This window comes from Narcine bancroftii, chromosome 1 (assembly GCF_036971445.1).
Source record: "Narcine bancroftii isolate sNarBan1 chromosome 1, sNarBan1.hap1, whole genome shotgun sequence".
NCBI lineage: Eukaryota > Metazoa > Chordata > Chondrichthyes > Torpediniformes > Narcinidae > Narcine > Narcine bancroftii.
The window spans coordinates 279823364-279838308 of record NC_091469.1 but is presented as its reverse complement, the minus strand read 5'-3'; the positions used below and the strand labels follow the sequence as shown (position 1 = coordinate 279838308).

General features: G+C 43.9%; 1 protein-coding gene across 6 annotated transcripts in view; it reads right to left on the bottom strand.

The window, feature by feature from the left end:
• Positions 1-14945, bottom strand: part of ano9b (anoctamin 9b) — a 128803-nt gene that overhangs the window by 31166 nt on the left and 82692 nt on the right. For all 6 annotated transcript variants that reach the window (XR_011345658.1, XM_069901005.1, XM_069901011.1 and 3 more), the window contains 4 exons: positions 14770-14874; positions 11833-11997; positions 11245-11281; positions 99-210 (listed from right to left, as the gene is read on the bottom strand). Coding sequence is in view for 5 of the 6 variants with exons in the window: in XM_069901005.1 (XP_069757106.1) it covers positions 99-210; positions 11245-11281; positions 11833-11997; positions 14770-14874 (419 nt within the window). In the remaining variant the exon portion in view is untranslated. The remainder of the gene's footprint in view (positions 1-98; positions 211-11244; positions 11282-11832; positions 11998-14769; positions 14875-14945) is intronic.

The window sequence follows — 14945 nt, the reverse complement described above, 5'->3', positions numbered from 1 at the left end:
GATTCCAGGGAGAATATCAATGATAGTGAATTTATAGGAAAAGATTACATTTGGAAATAGTCACAGTGCATATTTATTCGTGAGGCCATACTACTCACCTTCCAAGAAAAAATGCAATGTAGAAGATAGATGAAAACATTGTGAAGAACTGGAATGTGAACATTTTTACAGTGAAGCTGTTTTCTTTTGCCAATGCAGTGCGTGGCCTTTCTGCAAAATACCAGAAGGTTATCATTTACCATTTTCCCAGAGTTTGGTCTGGAAGATAAAAATAAATATGCTGAGCGTGGAAACAGAAAATGCTGGAAACACTCAGTAGGAAAGACAGCATATTTGGAAAGAGTTAATATTTCAGTTGAGGTCCTCTGTATTTAGCCTGACCTGCTGAGTGGTTCTTGCATTTTCTCTTTTTATTTCAGATTTACTACATTTTTAGTTTTATTTGATTAACAGTTTGAATATCTTCTGAAATACTATCTATACAAATTTGGCAACTATTTATTCTCTTTAAGGACCATCGGAAATTGCCAACACTCATGATAAGCACCTTGTCTCTGTTGCAACTTTCTTTGTTCTTTCCACCTGCAATAGGTGCCAAAATGAATGCAAAGGCATTCATGGCATTTACTATCCAAATAGTTTTGATCGAACACATGCCCAGTGAACATCCATTAGAAACACACATATGAGGTAGATTAGTATTGTCTGCAAACTTGCTGATCCAATCACCACATTGTTGTCCAGATTGTGGATCTAGATGACAAGCTACGCTGGTCCCATCACCAATCCCTGCAGCACACCACTAGTCACAGGCCTCCAGTCTGAGAAGTAATTGTCCACGGCCATTCACTGGCTTCTCCCACACAGCCAATGTTTTTGAATATTTTGATATGAGATTTCACATCCAAAGTACAGAGTACCTATGGATAGATGTTAAAATTCTCAAAGATACACTACACAAAATCACCAATGCCTGAAGAGGGCGCACAAAATCAGTGAACCGGTGCGGACATGGGAGTCACTATTTTGTACAGTAGTTTACTTGTTTAGTGGGTCCTAAACTTGTGCTAATTATATGTTCAGCAGCAGGGAGGAACCACTTTCCCCATTTTACAAGCAGTGGTATTTAATAGTATTATCAGCTGCTCAAAAGGTTAACTGATTGAATTTTTTTCTTGATCTTGGCATGATCTCGAGTTACTTTATCAAATTCCAAAATTGGAGTGATATGTGTTAGGACTGTGTGAGATATCTACACTACAGTAGAGATAATAATCATTTAAATATGCCAACAATGCTCACACTGTTAGCATAGCACTACTAGTTATTGTGAAGGCAAATATAACCATGTGTATGGATTTTTTTCATAGTGGAGGAAGGAGTATTTGTAGATTTTCATCCACTGTTGGGCAAGAGTGGACTATGTCTCTTCTCAATGAAAGATAAATACATTTTATTCCTTCCACATAGAAACCTGCTGTGGGAGGGAACATGGGGCTTCACTAAAATCAAGTTGTCTATTGTCATGTGATTGCACAAGAACAACCTGATGAAATAATGTTCTCTGAAATTTGGTGCAAAACACACAGCCACGCAACCAGACATAACACACATACAGATAAACAATACACATGCAGGACAAGTATTCATAAAAACAAATAAATAAATATTGCTTCATGAATATGAGAGTATCAAATGGTTAGTGTGAGCAGTTCCTTGGGTTGTTCAACATTCTTCTCTGCCTTTGAGAAGATGCTGTTTCTCGGCCTAAAATTATGAAGATTTCAAAAGTGCAGAGTTCCACTGACTGAAAAAACATTACCTTGCTGGTGTAGCAGCAGCTACACCTGCTCCTGAAAGAACATACACAACCAGATGGGTTGAGCTCAGTGAACTGACTAGTTTATTGCAGGCTGCTGGGCTGCACTTATACTCTCAGCCCGGACCTGGCTGAGAACCATGATGGAGGGCGCTGACGTCACCTGGGCATCACGGGGTCCCCCAGCGTGGGCTTCTGAGCCCCATTCTGGGAGGAAGGGAAAACCCCCGATGGTGCCATTTTGCCGGCTGCCCTGCCGCGTGGCTTACAAGCAGGGCCGGTTTGCCTGCCTAGTGGTGAGCCATCACACAGCTCCCCCCTCCAAGAACCGGCGCCAATGTCCTTTATCATTGGCATCCTCGCTTCTTGGGCTGGGCTATGACCACAGGCTCAGTGGGATCAAGGTGTGCTGGCTTCAGCCTGTCCATGGTAAACAGCTCCTGCCTGCCGCCAATGTCCAGCATGAATGTAGAGCCGGAATGCTGTACAACTCTGTACGGTCCCTTGTACGGTCGCTGCAGAGGTGCCGGAGTTGGGCCCCGCCGAACGAAAATGTACTCCGCGGAAAGCAGTTTCCCGGGAACAAGACCACCCCCATGCCTGGGTGGCAGTGGGGGTTCGAAGGAGTCCAAGCGTGCCCTGAGGTGAGGAAGTAGTTCATGCGGCGACTGCTGGGGATTGTGAGGTGCGTTGATGAACTCACCAAGTAGTGCCAGCGGCGCACTGTAGACCAGCTCAGCTGATGACACCTGCATATCTTCCTTGGGAGTGGAGCAGATGCCCAGGAGCACCCAAGGCAGTTCGTCCGCCCAGTCAGGACCGGTGAGGCGGCACTTAAGGTGGCAGTGCAGACATTCAACCAATACATTGGCCTGCGGGTGGTAGGCCATGGTGTGTAGCTGGATCCCCAACCTGTTGGCGAGCTGTGCCCAGAGTGCAGATGTGAACTGGGCAGCCCGATTGCTGGTGAGGTGACCCGCGACGTCGAACTGGGCGACCCAATCATGCAACAGTGCTCGGGAGCAGGAGTCAGTGATGTCTGGTATCGGGATCGCCTCGGGCCAGCGAGTGGTGCGGTTCATCATCGTAAACAGGTAACGGTTGCCCCAGGAAACGGGTAAGGGCCTGACGATGTCCACGTGAATGTGGCTGAACCGTTTCCGGACATGCTCAAATTCCTGTATGGGCGCCCTGGTACGCCTGTGCACCTTGGACGTCTGGCAATGGGTGCACGTTCTGGCCCAGCCCGCAATCTGCTTCCACATACGAACGATTCTGTCACCATCTGGACCATGGACCTGATGGATGGATGTGAAAGGTTGTGGGTGTGATAGAAGACCTGCCTGTGCCACTGCTGGGTAACCACTAGTCACGGGGTGCCCATGGAGATATCGCACAGTATGGTACCTTCGCCGCATGGAGTCAGGAGGTCTCAGAACTGCAGGCCCGTGATGGCGGTCTTGAAGGCCCTCGTCTCCTCATCAGACTTCTGGTCCCAGGCAAGCTGGTCGAAGTCAAGGCTGGGCATCAGCACGCAGATGGCTGGTCATGAGAGTGCATCGGCAACAACATTGTCCTTCCCCGCCTTGTGCCAAATGTCAGTGATAAATTCTGACACGAAAGAGAGGTGACGTTGCTGGTGGGCCGACCAGGGATCCTTTGCCATCGCGACCGCCTGGGTGAGGAGTTTGTGGTCAGTGAAGATGGTAAAATTCCTCCCTTCCAAAAAAATAGCAGAAATGCGAGCGTTTTGTGCTTGGCTGCAATGAGGGCGAATAGCGGCTGCATGACGCACACAGCTCCCGGGATGAAGCGGTTGTAAATGTTGACCATACCCGCAAACTCCTGCAGCCCCTTGAGGCTGTCCGGGTGTGAGAACTCCCTGAAAGCAGCAACCTTCGCAGCGGCAGGCATGGCTCCTTCGGCCATGATTGTATGGCCCAGGAACTGCATGGACTCTTTCCCAAACTGGCACTTGGCCGGGTTGATGGTAAGGCCGAAGTCAGCCACCCGGAAGAAAAGGGCGTGTAGGTGGGCCTTGTGTTGCACCCGGTCCTTGCTGGCGACAAGCATGTCATCCAAATAAATAAAGACAAAATCTAAGTCCCTGCCCACAAAGTCTATGAGTCAATGGAAGGTCTGAATGGCGTTCTTGAGCACGAACGGCATGTGCAGGAATTTGAACAAGCCAAAGGGGGTGATGATGGCCATCCTCAGGGTGCACTGGGATCTGGTGATATCTGCGCACCAGGTCAACCTTGAAGAAAATCCTCGCACCATGCAGGTTGGCCATAAAGTCTTGGATGTGAGGAATGGGGTAATGGTCAGGAACTGTTGCCTCGTTGAGCCGTCGATAGTCTCCGCAGGGACGCCAGCCACTGGAGGCTTTAGGGGCCAGATGGAGCGGCGAGGCCCATGGGGTGTCAGACCGTCGAATGATCCCCAGTTCCAACAGGTGTGAAAACTCCTCCTTGGCGTGAACCGGTGGGCCCTGGGTGGGGATGTGGTGGAACACCCTGTGGTGCAGCGAGGCAGCGGAGAACTGTGGCTTGAGGAGTGTCGGGAACTCGTCCAGGATTTGCTGGAACTCATCTCTAGGCATGCTGATTGTGGCCATCTGCAGTTGCTCTGAGCGGGAGGCGTCGAGGCGAATGGCCTGGAAGGTACGGGTTTCCACCAGGTGCCTACTTCGAATGTCCACCAGAAGCACGTATGTGAGGAGGAAGTCTACACCCAGGATGGTGGTCGGGAGGGACGAGATAGTGAACCTCCACGCGAAATTTTGTTGACCGATATGGAAGTGTCTAGTCTCCATACATCTGGATTTCTGTTGCGTTGGCCGCATGGAGGGGAGGTCCACAAGGTCGGTTCTTGGACTCGACGGCCGTGGCTGGGATGACGCTGATCTGGGCTCCAGTGTCAACAAGGAACCGCCGGCCGCTGACTGAGTCCTGCAGGTAGATGAGGCTGTGTCTTTGACCAGCTGTTGCAGCCATTAACAGGAGCCAGCCTGGTCATTTCCCTGGAACGAGCAGGGCTGACGACACTTCCGAGCCTTGGCTCCCCAGCACTGGTGGTAGAAGCAGAGGCTTGGAGCAGATGCTGTGGCCTTGGTTATGCACTTGTGGGCCCCTGCAGGGGCCAGATGCTCTACCGCAGTGCTAGGGGCGGGCTTGGCGTGGTCATGCCTGTGCCTTGTGACTGCTGGACTGCTGAGCCCTCCGGGAATCGTACAAGCCATAGCTCTTGGGCCTTCTGGGCAACCTTCCTCGGGCCGGTGAAGCTCTCCTGGACCAGCAGCGGCCTGATGTCCCCAGGTCGAGGAAAATGCGTTCAAAGAGTGGACAGTTGATGTGATCACCCATGAGCATGAGCATCTCTCATCCATCGGCTCCATTGGAGACCTGTCCCCCAGGGTGTCGAGGTGCAGCATCCGAGCGGCACGCTGGTGCCTGGATAGTCCAAGGAATCCGGTAGGCACTCGCTTGATGGTCTTGTATTTGTCTTCGGCGGGTGGGTGCTGAATGAGATGCAGCACGCGTCTGGTGGTGGCCTGGTCCAGGGCAGCGACCACATGGTAGAATTTGGTCTTGGACGAAATCTGGAGGAGGTGAAACTGAGCCTCTGCGTGGCCGAACCAGGTCTCCGGTTCCTGAACCCAGAATTTAGACAGTTTCATGGCTATAGCGCTGATTCCAGGCTCGCTTATGATGGGTTCAAAGATGTTTGAACCTGTCAGGGTCACCAATTGTAGCGGCAGCTACACTGTTCCTGAAAGAACACACACAACCAGACGGGTTGAGCTCAGTGACCAGACTAGTTTATTGCAGGCTGCTGGGCTGCACTTATACTCTCAGCCCGGTCCTGGCTGAGAACCACGCTGGAGGGCGTCACGTGGTCCCCCAGTGCGTGCTTCTGAGCACCGTGCTGGGAGGAAGGGAAAACCCCCGACGGCGCCATATTGGCCGGCTGCCCCGTTGCGTGGCTTACAAGCGGGGCTGGTTCACCTGCTTAGTGGTGAGCCGCCACACTGGTAACTAATGTTAGTTGTGCCTGAACCAGAACCATATCCGGTTATGCAGCTGATGTCTTACCATTAATAGTGAATCATGGCTATGAATATTGGTATCCAGCCATTAGTTAAAATGTTTACATTCTGCTACAGTTTACTTGCTATCTTTCTTCCACAGGATACAAGAGCTAACTTCACATATTTGTGAACGGTAACCCTATTGCGGAGCCATTGCCACAACCAGTCACTGGAAGTTTTCTTGCCAATCAGAGATAGATGGAGCAGAGAATTGATATGAACCTCCCACTGTCAGGCAGAATGCTGGGATCAGGTGTCAAATTCTTATTGATCTTCTCTATGCTGCATGAAAAGAACGTTATTGTCATCAATAAGCAGGAACAAGGAGCATGTAGTTATAACAATGATATGCCCATTCAGTCTAACATTAATTAAATATGCTATCAATAGCAAGAATTCCACATTTTCAGCCTGTCACTAACTATGACTAAATCTGCTTAGTCATTAAACAAAAGGAAAGGCTATCATAAAGAAAATGTGTTTTAAACCAAATTAATTATGTAAGTCAACTAATTTCCCTTGATCAATCTCTAAATGCTTGTCTGCCTTAGTCATGCCTGACCATGCTACCCAATGATAGCAGCATGAACAGGTGAAACTCAGTATTTTTTAGCAGAGATGTTGGAGGGCCACTGATGCAGTTCTAGCACTGCAAGACCTGACTATGGACAGCTACATCTTGGCATTGGCAGATGGTTAAATGGTAATGGAAAGAGTATTGTCAGAGGAGCAGAGGTGGAACGACATGCTGTACAACTCATAAGGTGTTTTTATGCTGGGCCTCTGCCTCAAGGTCGGCTCCATCCGCGGAGAAAAATTTGAACTTACTTTTTTTTTTACGGAGGACCCCTAAAAGCGGCACTTCATAGTATCCTCCAGAGCATATTGATGCAGGGTGAGTGGTGCCATAGTACCGCCTTTCGCCATGAGGTCTAACATACGCACTGAGCAATGGAAATTCAGAGCGGTCCATCTGCATGGTGAAGGATTATGGGTAACGAAGATGGCCATTGATCATTCTTCCAGGTCTTTTGCCTGGCGTTGCCCCTCCAGCTCTTTGCTCCCCTCATGCATCCATCAGACTCCCCTGTCCATAGTCAGTTTTTCTGTCTCTGCTCCTCATCATCTGTCCTCCTTCCTCCTGGGCCATGGAGCTCAGCACCTGGGTCCATTCACCCTCTGGCCCCAGCAACTAAGCAGGCTCCGACTCTCCTTGCTCCTGCTGGGCCTCCAGCACTCTCCGGGTACTCATTGCCCTCCTGCTCTTCAGTTTTGACAACCTTGGTGAAGGAGTGAAGGGTAGAGGGAGAATGAGGAGGACATTTCCAGGTGGCAGGAGGGATCCCTAACCCCAGCACCACCCCTCGCCAGCTGCTTGCAGCGGCAGTTAATTTATGATGTGTGGTGGAGCACTCCGCTCCACCTCTGACACAAGATTGAAAAGGGATTGGAATCGGCACCTTGGAGCACTCATGAATCATTTATGATGTTAAGTTCTGTGACGTAAGTACAGAGAATCTCCGCCTTTATGGTCACATTTTTTGACTCTATAAAAGGGCCTATAGTGAGCAACAGTTCTGTGCTCTGTAAATTTACTGGCTCATCCATCTCTCCCAGAGAAACACCTCAGCATCTTGTAATTTGTTGAAGATTGGATTGATTGGTTGTTGGAACAGTCATTAAATGTCCTTGAAGACAAGTATCCATAGCCATAATAACAACAGCTTAAACTGGAATGGCAGTAATCTGAGCTTCCACAACACAATCATTAATATTTGCAGGAGAAAGAGGAGGAATGGGCTACGCCGTCCCTTAAACTTGCAGTTTACAGGCAATCTTCTCCAAATCTATTTTCCAGCATGATCCCTATATTCTTTGCTTTCTTCTGAATTCCAGCCTTTTGAGTAAAGTTTCCCAAAAAGTCACAATGCCTTGAGTGAAAATTTTCTTCTTGATCCCAGCCCCATATGGCCAATCCCATTTACACCATGATTATACTCTCTAGTTCCAGATTCTCCATCTATGGGAAACAATCTACCTGTATTCAGCCAACCAATCCACTACAAGATCATGTAATAAATCACTTGTCATTTTCTAACTGTTCGATCTTTCCTCATAGGACAGTGATGAAATCCTAGAAATCTGTCCAGTAAACTTTCATTGTACTATGTTCAAGATAGGTATGAGGAGCCAAATTTAAAGTTTCCTAGTAATATTTCAAGTCAAATCACCTTTATTTGTCATTCATATCATGCTTGCATGGTAACAACAAGATAACGTTTCTCCAGGACCATGGAGCATACTTACATAAATATAAGTTAGAATAGAATTGAACACATTAATATATTAAAATATTAAGATGTATAAAATAGCAGTCAACAGTACCCTATCCACAAATGTTCTGGGAATTCAGGAGTCTGATGGCTTGAGGGGAAAAACAATTGCCCAATCTGGATGTGAGGGCCCGAGTGCTTCAGTACCTCCTACCAGAAGGCAGAAAAGAGAACAGTTTACATGAGGGGTGTGTGGAGTCTTTCACAATGTTTAGTGCCTTTCACCTGCATCGAGTGTTGTAGATGTCCTTCATGGTAGGAAGAGAGCTCCCAATGATCTTTTCCGCTGACTTCACTACCCTCTTCAGGATCTTGCGGTCCACGGAGCTTCAGCTTCCAAACCATGTGGAGATGAAGTTGCACAGGATGCTCTGATACATCCTCTGCAGAATGTAGTGAGGATGGAGGGTTGGAGATGAACTTTCCTCAGCCTTCACAGGAAGTAGAAAAGTAACTTGATACCCTTAATGACCTCAATGGTGGAACCATCAATGGTCAGCAGAGCATGGTCCCCCTGGGCCCTCCTGAAGTCAACAACCATCTCTTTAGTTATTTTAATGTTCAGAAACAGGTTCTTGGCTTTGCACCAACCAATTAGACTTTGAAAATTAAATCCTTAACAAATATAGCAAGGCTTCCTTATCCTTGCACCTCACTCTGCACTTAATCAATTATATGCTCTATCTTGCTAGGTCACCAGCATCACCATAGCAAAATGATACCATCTGTCCAACCTCCATGTTCTTTTAAATTTAAATAGAAATGTTTTTACAGGCTCTCAGTACATTTTTTTAAGCATTGACAATTTAAGAGTACAGAATAGCAAACTCATCCTTATTCTGGCAAGATGACAGCTACTCTATCTTTGACTCTTCAGTATCTCATCACAAATGAATGTTGTCTCTGAGATATACTCAATCTGACAGCTACTCTATCTTTGAATCCTTCTCAGTCTATCGTCACAAGTAAACAATTTTCAGTCCCTACACTGCCTGCCTAAGACGCTTAGGTACCTGAAAATAGAAAGAGGTAACACCTTCTGTACTGGGAAGAAGGCAAAATAAAAGGATTTCATTTATACTGATTGCTTGTAAATCAGAACAGAATTTGGGTTGCAGAGAGGTAGAATGTGACAGGGAGGTTTAGGTAAGGTATTGTCATCTGTAAAAACTTCAATCCCACTGACTGAAACTAGCCTTCGCAATAATGGTCAGCTCCATTTTGCCCACAAGTTGAGAATGTGGAATGCACTTTCCATCCGTAATTTGCTCCAACCTATCTTTTCTTCTTTCTTTGGCTTGGCTTAGCGGACGAAGATTTATGGAGGGGTAATGTCAACGTCAGCTGCAGGCTCGTTTGTGGCTGACAAGTCCGATGCGGAACAGGCAGACACGGTTGCAGCGGTTGCAAAGGAAAATTGGTTGGTTGGGGTTGGGTGTTGGGTTTTTCCTCCTTTGTCTTTTGTCAGTGAGGTGGGCTCTGCGGTCTCCTTCAAAGAAGGTTGCTGTCTGCCGAACTGTGAGGCGCCAAGATGCACGGTTTGAGGCGATATCAGCCCACTGGCGGTGGTCAATGTGGCAGGCACCAAGAGATTTCTTTAGGCAGTCCTTGTACCTCTTCTTTGGTGCACCTCTGACACGGTGGCCAGTGGAGAGCTCGCAATAGAACACGATCTTGGGAAGGTGATGGTCCTCCATTCTGGAGACGTGATCTACCCAGCGCAGTTGGATCTTCAGCAGCGTGGATTCGATGCTGTCGGCCTCTGCCATCTCGAGTACTTCGATGTTAGGGATGAAGTCGCTCCAATGAATGTTGAGGATGGAGTGGAGACAACGCTGGTGGAAGCGTTTTAGGAGCCGTAGGTGATGCCAGTAGAGGACCCATGATTCGGAGCCGAACAGGAGTGTGGGTATGACAACGGCTCTGTATATGCTAATCTTTGTGAGGTTTTTCAGTTGGTTGTTTTTCCAGACTCTTTTGTGTAGTCTTCCAAAGGCGCTATTTGCCTTGGCGAGTCTGTTGTCTATCTCGTTGTCGATCCTTGCATCCGATGAAATGGTGCAGCCGAGATAGGTAAACTGGTTGACCGTTTTGAGTTTTGTGTGCCCGATGGAGATGTGGGGGGGCTGGTAGTCATGGTGGGGTGCTGACTGATGGAGGACCTCAGTTTTCTTCAGGCTGACTTCCAGGCCAAACATTTTGGCACTTTCCGCAAAACAGGACGTCAAGCGCTGAAGAGCTGGCTCTGAATGGGCAACTAAAGCGGCATCGTCTGCAAAGAGTAGTTCACGGACAAGTTGCTCTTGTGTCTTGGTGTGAGCTTGCAGGCGCCTCAGATTGAAGAGACTGCCATCCGTGCGGTACCGGATGTAAACAGCGTCTTCATTGTTGAGGTCTTTCATGGCTTGTTTCAGCATCATGCTGAAGAAGATTGAAAAGAGAGTTGGTGCGAGAACGCAGCCTTGCTTCACGCCATTGTTAATGGAGAAGGGTTCAGAGAGCTCATTGCTGTATCTGACCTGACCTTGTTGGTTTTCGTGCAGTTGGATAACCATGTTGAGGAACCCAACCTATCTGATTGTGTACAAAAGGTACAAGGGGAAAGAAGGACCACAGATGCAACAATTTTTTATTTGTGCTGCTTCTTGTAAATTAATGTGAGACAGTTATTAAGGATAAAACTGAGAATCTATCAATAAATCATTGCATCTTCCTAACTTCCTCCTGATTTTACTGTGTATAAAAAAAATTAAGAATGTAGGAATACATTTGTGCTCCCACTGGTACTATTTTTGATCCAGGTGCTGTTGGGTAGAAATGCATGTGATGGTGTTATTGCCTGTACAAAACATAGCAGATGAATTGGGCGTACCAAGCCAAATTTCATAATGTGATCTCAATTTGATTAAGGCAAAAAAAATCTTCAAAACAGTTATAAATGCTTTTAATGCACATAAAAAGGTAGATTTTTTTTAACTTGCCCAAATTAGAGGCATACATACCTAATTCACATAACTTCTCAGCAACCTTGCGATTAATCTGCAACAAAAATAAAATGTCAATAATATTTGGCTTATTGGAAGTATTTCTAATATCTTTACTACAAGAGTTGCAGCAAGAGAAACAATTGCTTTAAATAAATTGTTAAGCCTTCAAATAATGGTTCGTGTGATATCAACTTTTTGACCCTTCTTTCCCCTTGTACCTTTTGTACAAATTCTTGAGCCCTTCCTATATTGAAGTATAATCTAATTTTTCCTTATGTTTGGGTTTTTCATGTGCTAGGAATGTATGAAAACATTCAAAACATTTTTTTCATTGTAATTTTATGTGCATTCTCTGAATATTTAAATATATGCAACTCATTGATCAGTAGAATTGTTTTATTAAAATCTCCCATAATTTTGAATTTCTACATTTGATTTGCCTTGTACTTGGGGAGATAGGTGAGAGAATATTACATTTGTAGATAGATGTGCCACATGCTTCATTTATTCATTCAATGTAAACTCTGCCCAAATACATCTATCCATCTCACCAGCGTGCATAAAAGTATCATGAATTATAAAAAAATATTGTCAACCTCATACCTTAGTCATGATGAGAATTGTAAAAAAATGCAACAAAGCACCGACCATTACAGCAGCTGTTGAGGCATGATCGCTCAAAAACTCTGATGAAGATTTTGTGAAAAGGACAGCAACAATAACTCGACATATTACAATTCCAAGGGCAATGCCAATAATAATTGTGAGCTGTAAAATAACAGGAAAAATAATCAACATATGTAAATAAGAAACAAAGTCATAACAATTTTTTAGATATTATACCAAGGTATGACCACTGTTGGTATAAAGTAATTCATGTGGTTTATATTCATAATTATTTTAACAAATAATGTCAAATTAACAATTATGGATGAAATTTGTTGTAAAGTGCATTTATATTAATTATATATGTATATATATGTTATGATATTCCTTTGTTATATTAGTAGAACGTGTATAGGATTATTATGTTTAATTCAATAAAAATATTTTTAAAAGAAAGAAAAATTGTGGGTGGCTGAGGAGACAGACAACTGACATAAATTATGATCCCAAAGAGAGCAGTGAGAGATCCAACAGCAAAATAGTGCTGATGTTCAAGATGTAAAATCAAACATGTTGCCCAGACTGCATCCATGGAGAGAGAAATAGAATTTGCATTCGAAGCAACCATACATAAATGCCATTGTTACCATGGACTTGAAGGAATGACAATTTGATGACTGGTTTCCAACAGCCTGAAGTGTCAGTGGTCTATGGAGCAAGAATCTGTTGTGCACTCTCAGAAGGAATGCATTTATGCTTCCACTAGTACTATTCTGGCATTATCGTCAGTAGCCAGGGTCAGCAAACAAGTCCAGACTACAGCTGCTCTAGGTGAAATGGTGCACTCTGACACTGGATCAATCAGGCAAAGACTTGCTCAACATTATTCCTTATTTTGGGGATTACAAAGGGTGCTCTTTAATATCTTTGGCTTTGAATCCTTACAGTCAATTAGAGAACAAGGAGATGAGTATTTTACTGTGTCATTCAAGAATCCAATCTGGCATTTCAGTCACAGTAATTAAGAAACTAGTTCAGGTATTTTTCTGGTCTTTTTTTTTAAATTTTTATTTATTTTTCACACTATGAAACATATTAATCAAAATACACACAAACATTTCCCTCTTGAATATACAGTGTAATTTTCTCCCCTTTTTCCCCCCTCCCTCCTTCCCACCCCCCTCCAAACCCATTAAACGTTCAACATATACAATACAATAAACCCATTAAACAATGTCATCACACAATGAAAATAAACAAGAAAATTGTGTCATCTACTGTTACATACTGGGTCAGTTCATTTCGTCTTCTTCTCATTTTATCATTTTAGGGGGTGGAGGTCCACAGTAGGCCCTCTCTGTTATGTTCCATGTACGGTTCCCAAATTTGTTCAAATAATGTGACTTTATTTTTGAAATGATGTTATTTTTTTCCAATGGAATACATTTATTCATTTCTATGTACCATTGCTGTACACTCAGGCTCTCTTCCGATTTCCAAGTGGCATTATACATTTTTTTGCTACAGCTAAGACTATCATAATAAATCTTTTTGCGCTTCATCCAGTTTGAGGCCTAATTCTTTACTTCTTATATTACTTAGAAGAAAGATCTCTGGATTTTTTGGTATGTTGCTTTTTGTGATTTTACTTAATACCTGATTTAGATCTTCCCAAAACTTTTCTACTTTCTCTCATGCCCAAATTGCATGTACTTTTGTTCCTGTTTCCTTCTTACAGCGAAAACATCTATCTGTTCCTGTTGGGTCCCATTTATTTAAAGGTATTTTTCTGGTCAATGTTAGACTTGCTAGGGAGGGTTTGGGAAGGGAGGGGAGGGTTTATAACCATCATGTAATTATTGAAATTTTCTTAAATTTAAAATTTACCGTTTTGTATACTTGTTTATTAATTACATTTATGGAAAAATTTTAAATAAAATATTTTTTAAAAGTTAGACATGTTAAGCTTGCCCTGTAAAACTTCAAGTACATATAGTGGTATGATCATGCTTTTGCTGCTAAATATAGAATTTGTAATTAATTTTGCAGTAAAACTGCTGAATATCACCAGCATTTTCAGTTGCTATTTCAAATTTCCAGCAACCATCATTTGTTTGATTTTTATTCTATAATACGGCATGGATTACCATGGCCAGTACTCTGAACTGGTGGCTGGAATTTCAAGCAAATCTAAGACCTAGAAACCATATGTATAAGATGCAACTGGTAATGATATCCCCTCATTATTATCTTCCAATTTTCTCCTCCTTGACTTGCAAACATCAAATAGTACCTCGTGTTGGTTGTCTGCTAAGCAAAAATTGCTGTTTATTTTTGGGATCATCCTGTTACCAATATGACATGATGTCTATTTTAAAAGAACTTAATCAACTCTAAAGCAGTTTGGGACATGACAAAAGGCTTTGAAAAGAAGCAACATATTATTTTCTTCAACATTTAACTCTGTAACCAATACCTTCACCTAAAATTCTAGCACAGAGGCATGAAAACTCCTTGCTGATAATCACTTGGCATCCAAGTGATGAAAGGCCTCTTATTCAATAATAACTTGACCACTAATGCTCTGTTTGCATGATGACAGGACCACTCTGCTACAAACTTTATTACTTCTCTTGTCCAGATATAGACAAAACAGCTGAATTACAGAAGGAAGATGAATGTGAATGGCCTTGAAACAAGTTTTATTTGCCATCAGGGAGCTCTAGTAAAACCTGTCCATATGAATCAGAGAAATTATTTCATATTCCTGAAGTTATGCATAGACAAAATAAGAAAATTGTGCTTATTGAAGTCAAATCACCTCAACTCTAGATCATTGCTAGAATAGATATTTCTAACGGAATATCTTCACCATAAAATATACATCAAATTTTACTATTATTAATGTGGTGTACAGCTTACAAATCTACTTACCAGAACACACGCCAGCAACATGACTATTGTTGTGTGTTTGTATGAATGATGATATTCTTTATGTGGAACGTTAGGGTTGTAAATTAACCCAAGAACCAGGTCCTCCTGATGTATAAAATGAATCAATTTTAAGACTCCATTTTACTATTAATCTTGAAAAATTGAAATTGAACTAA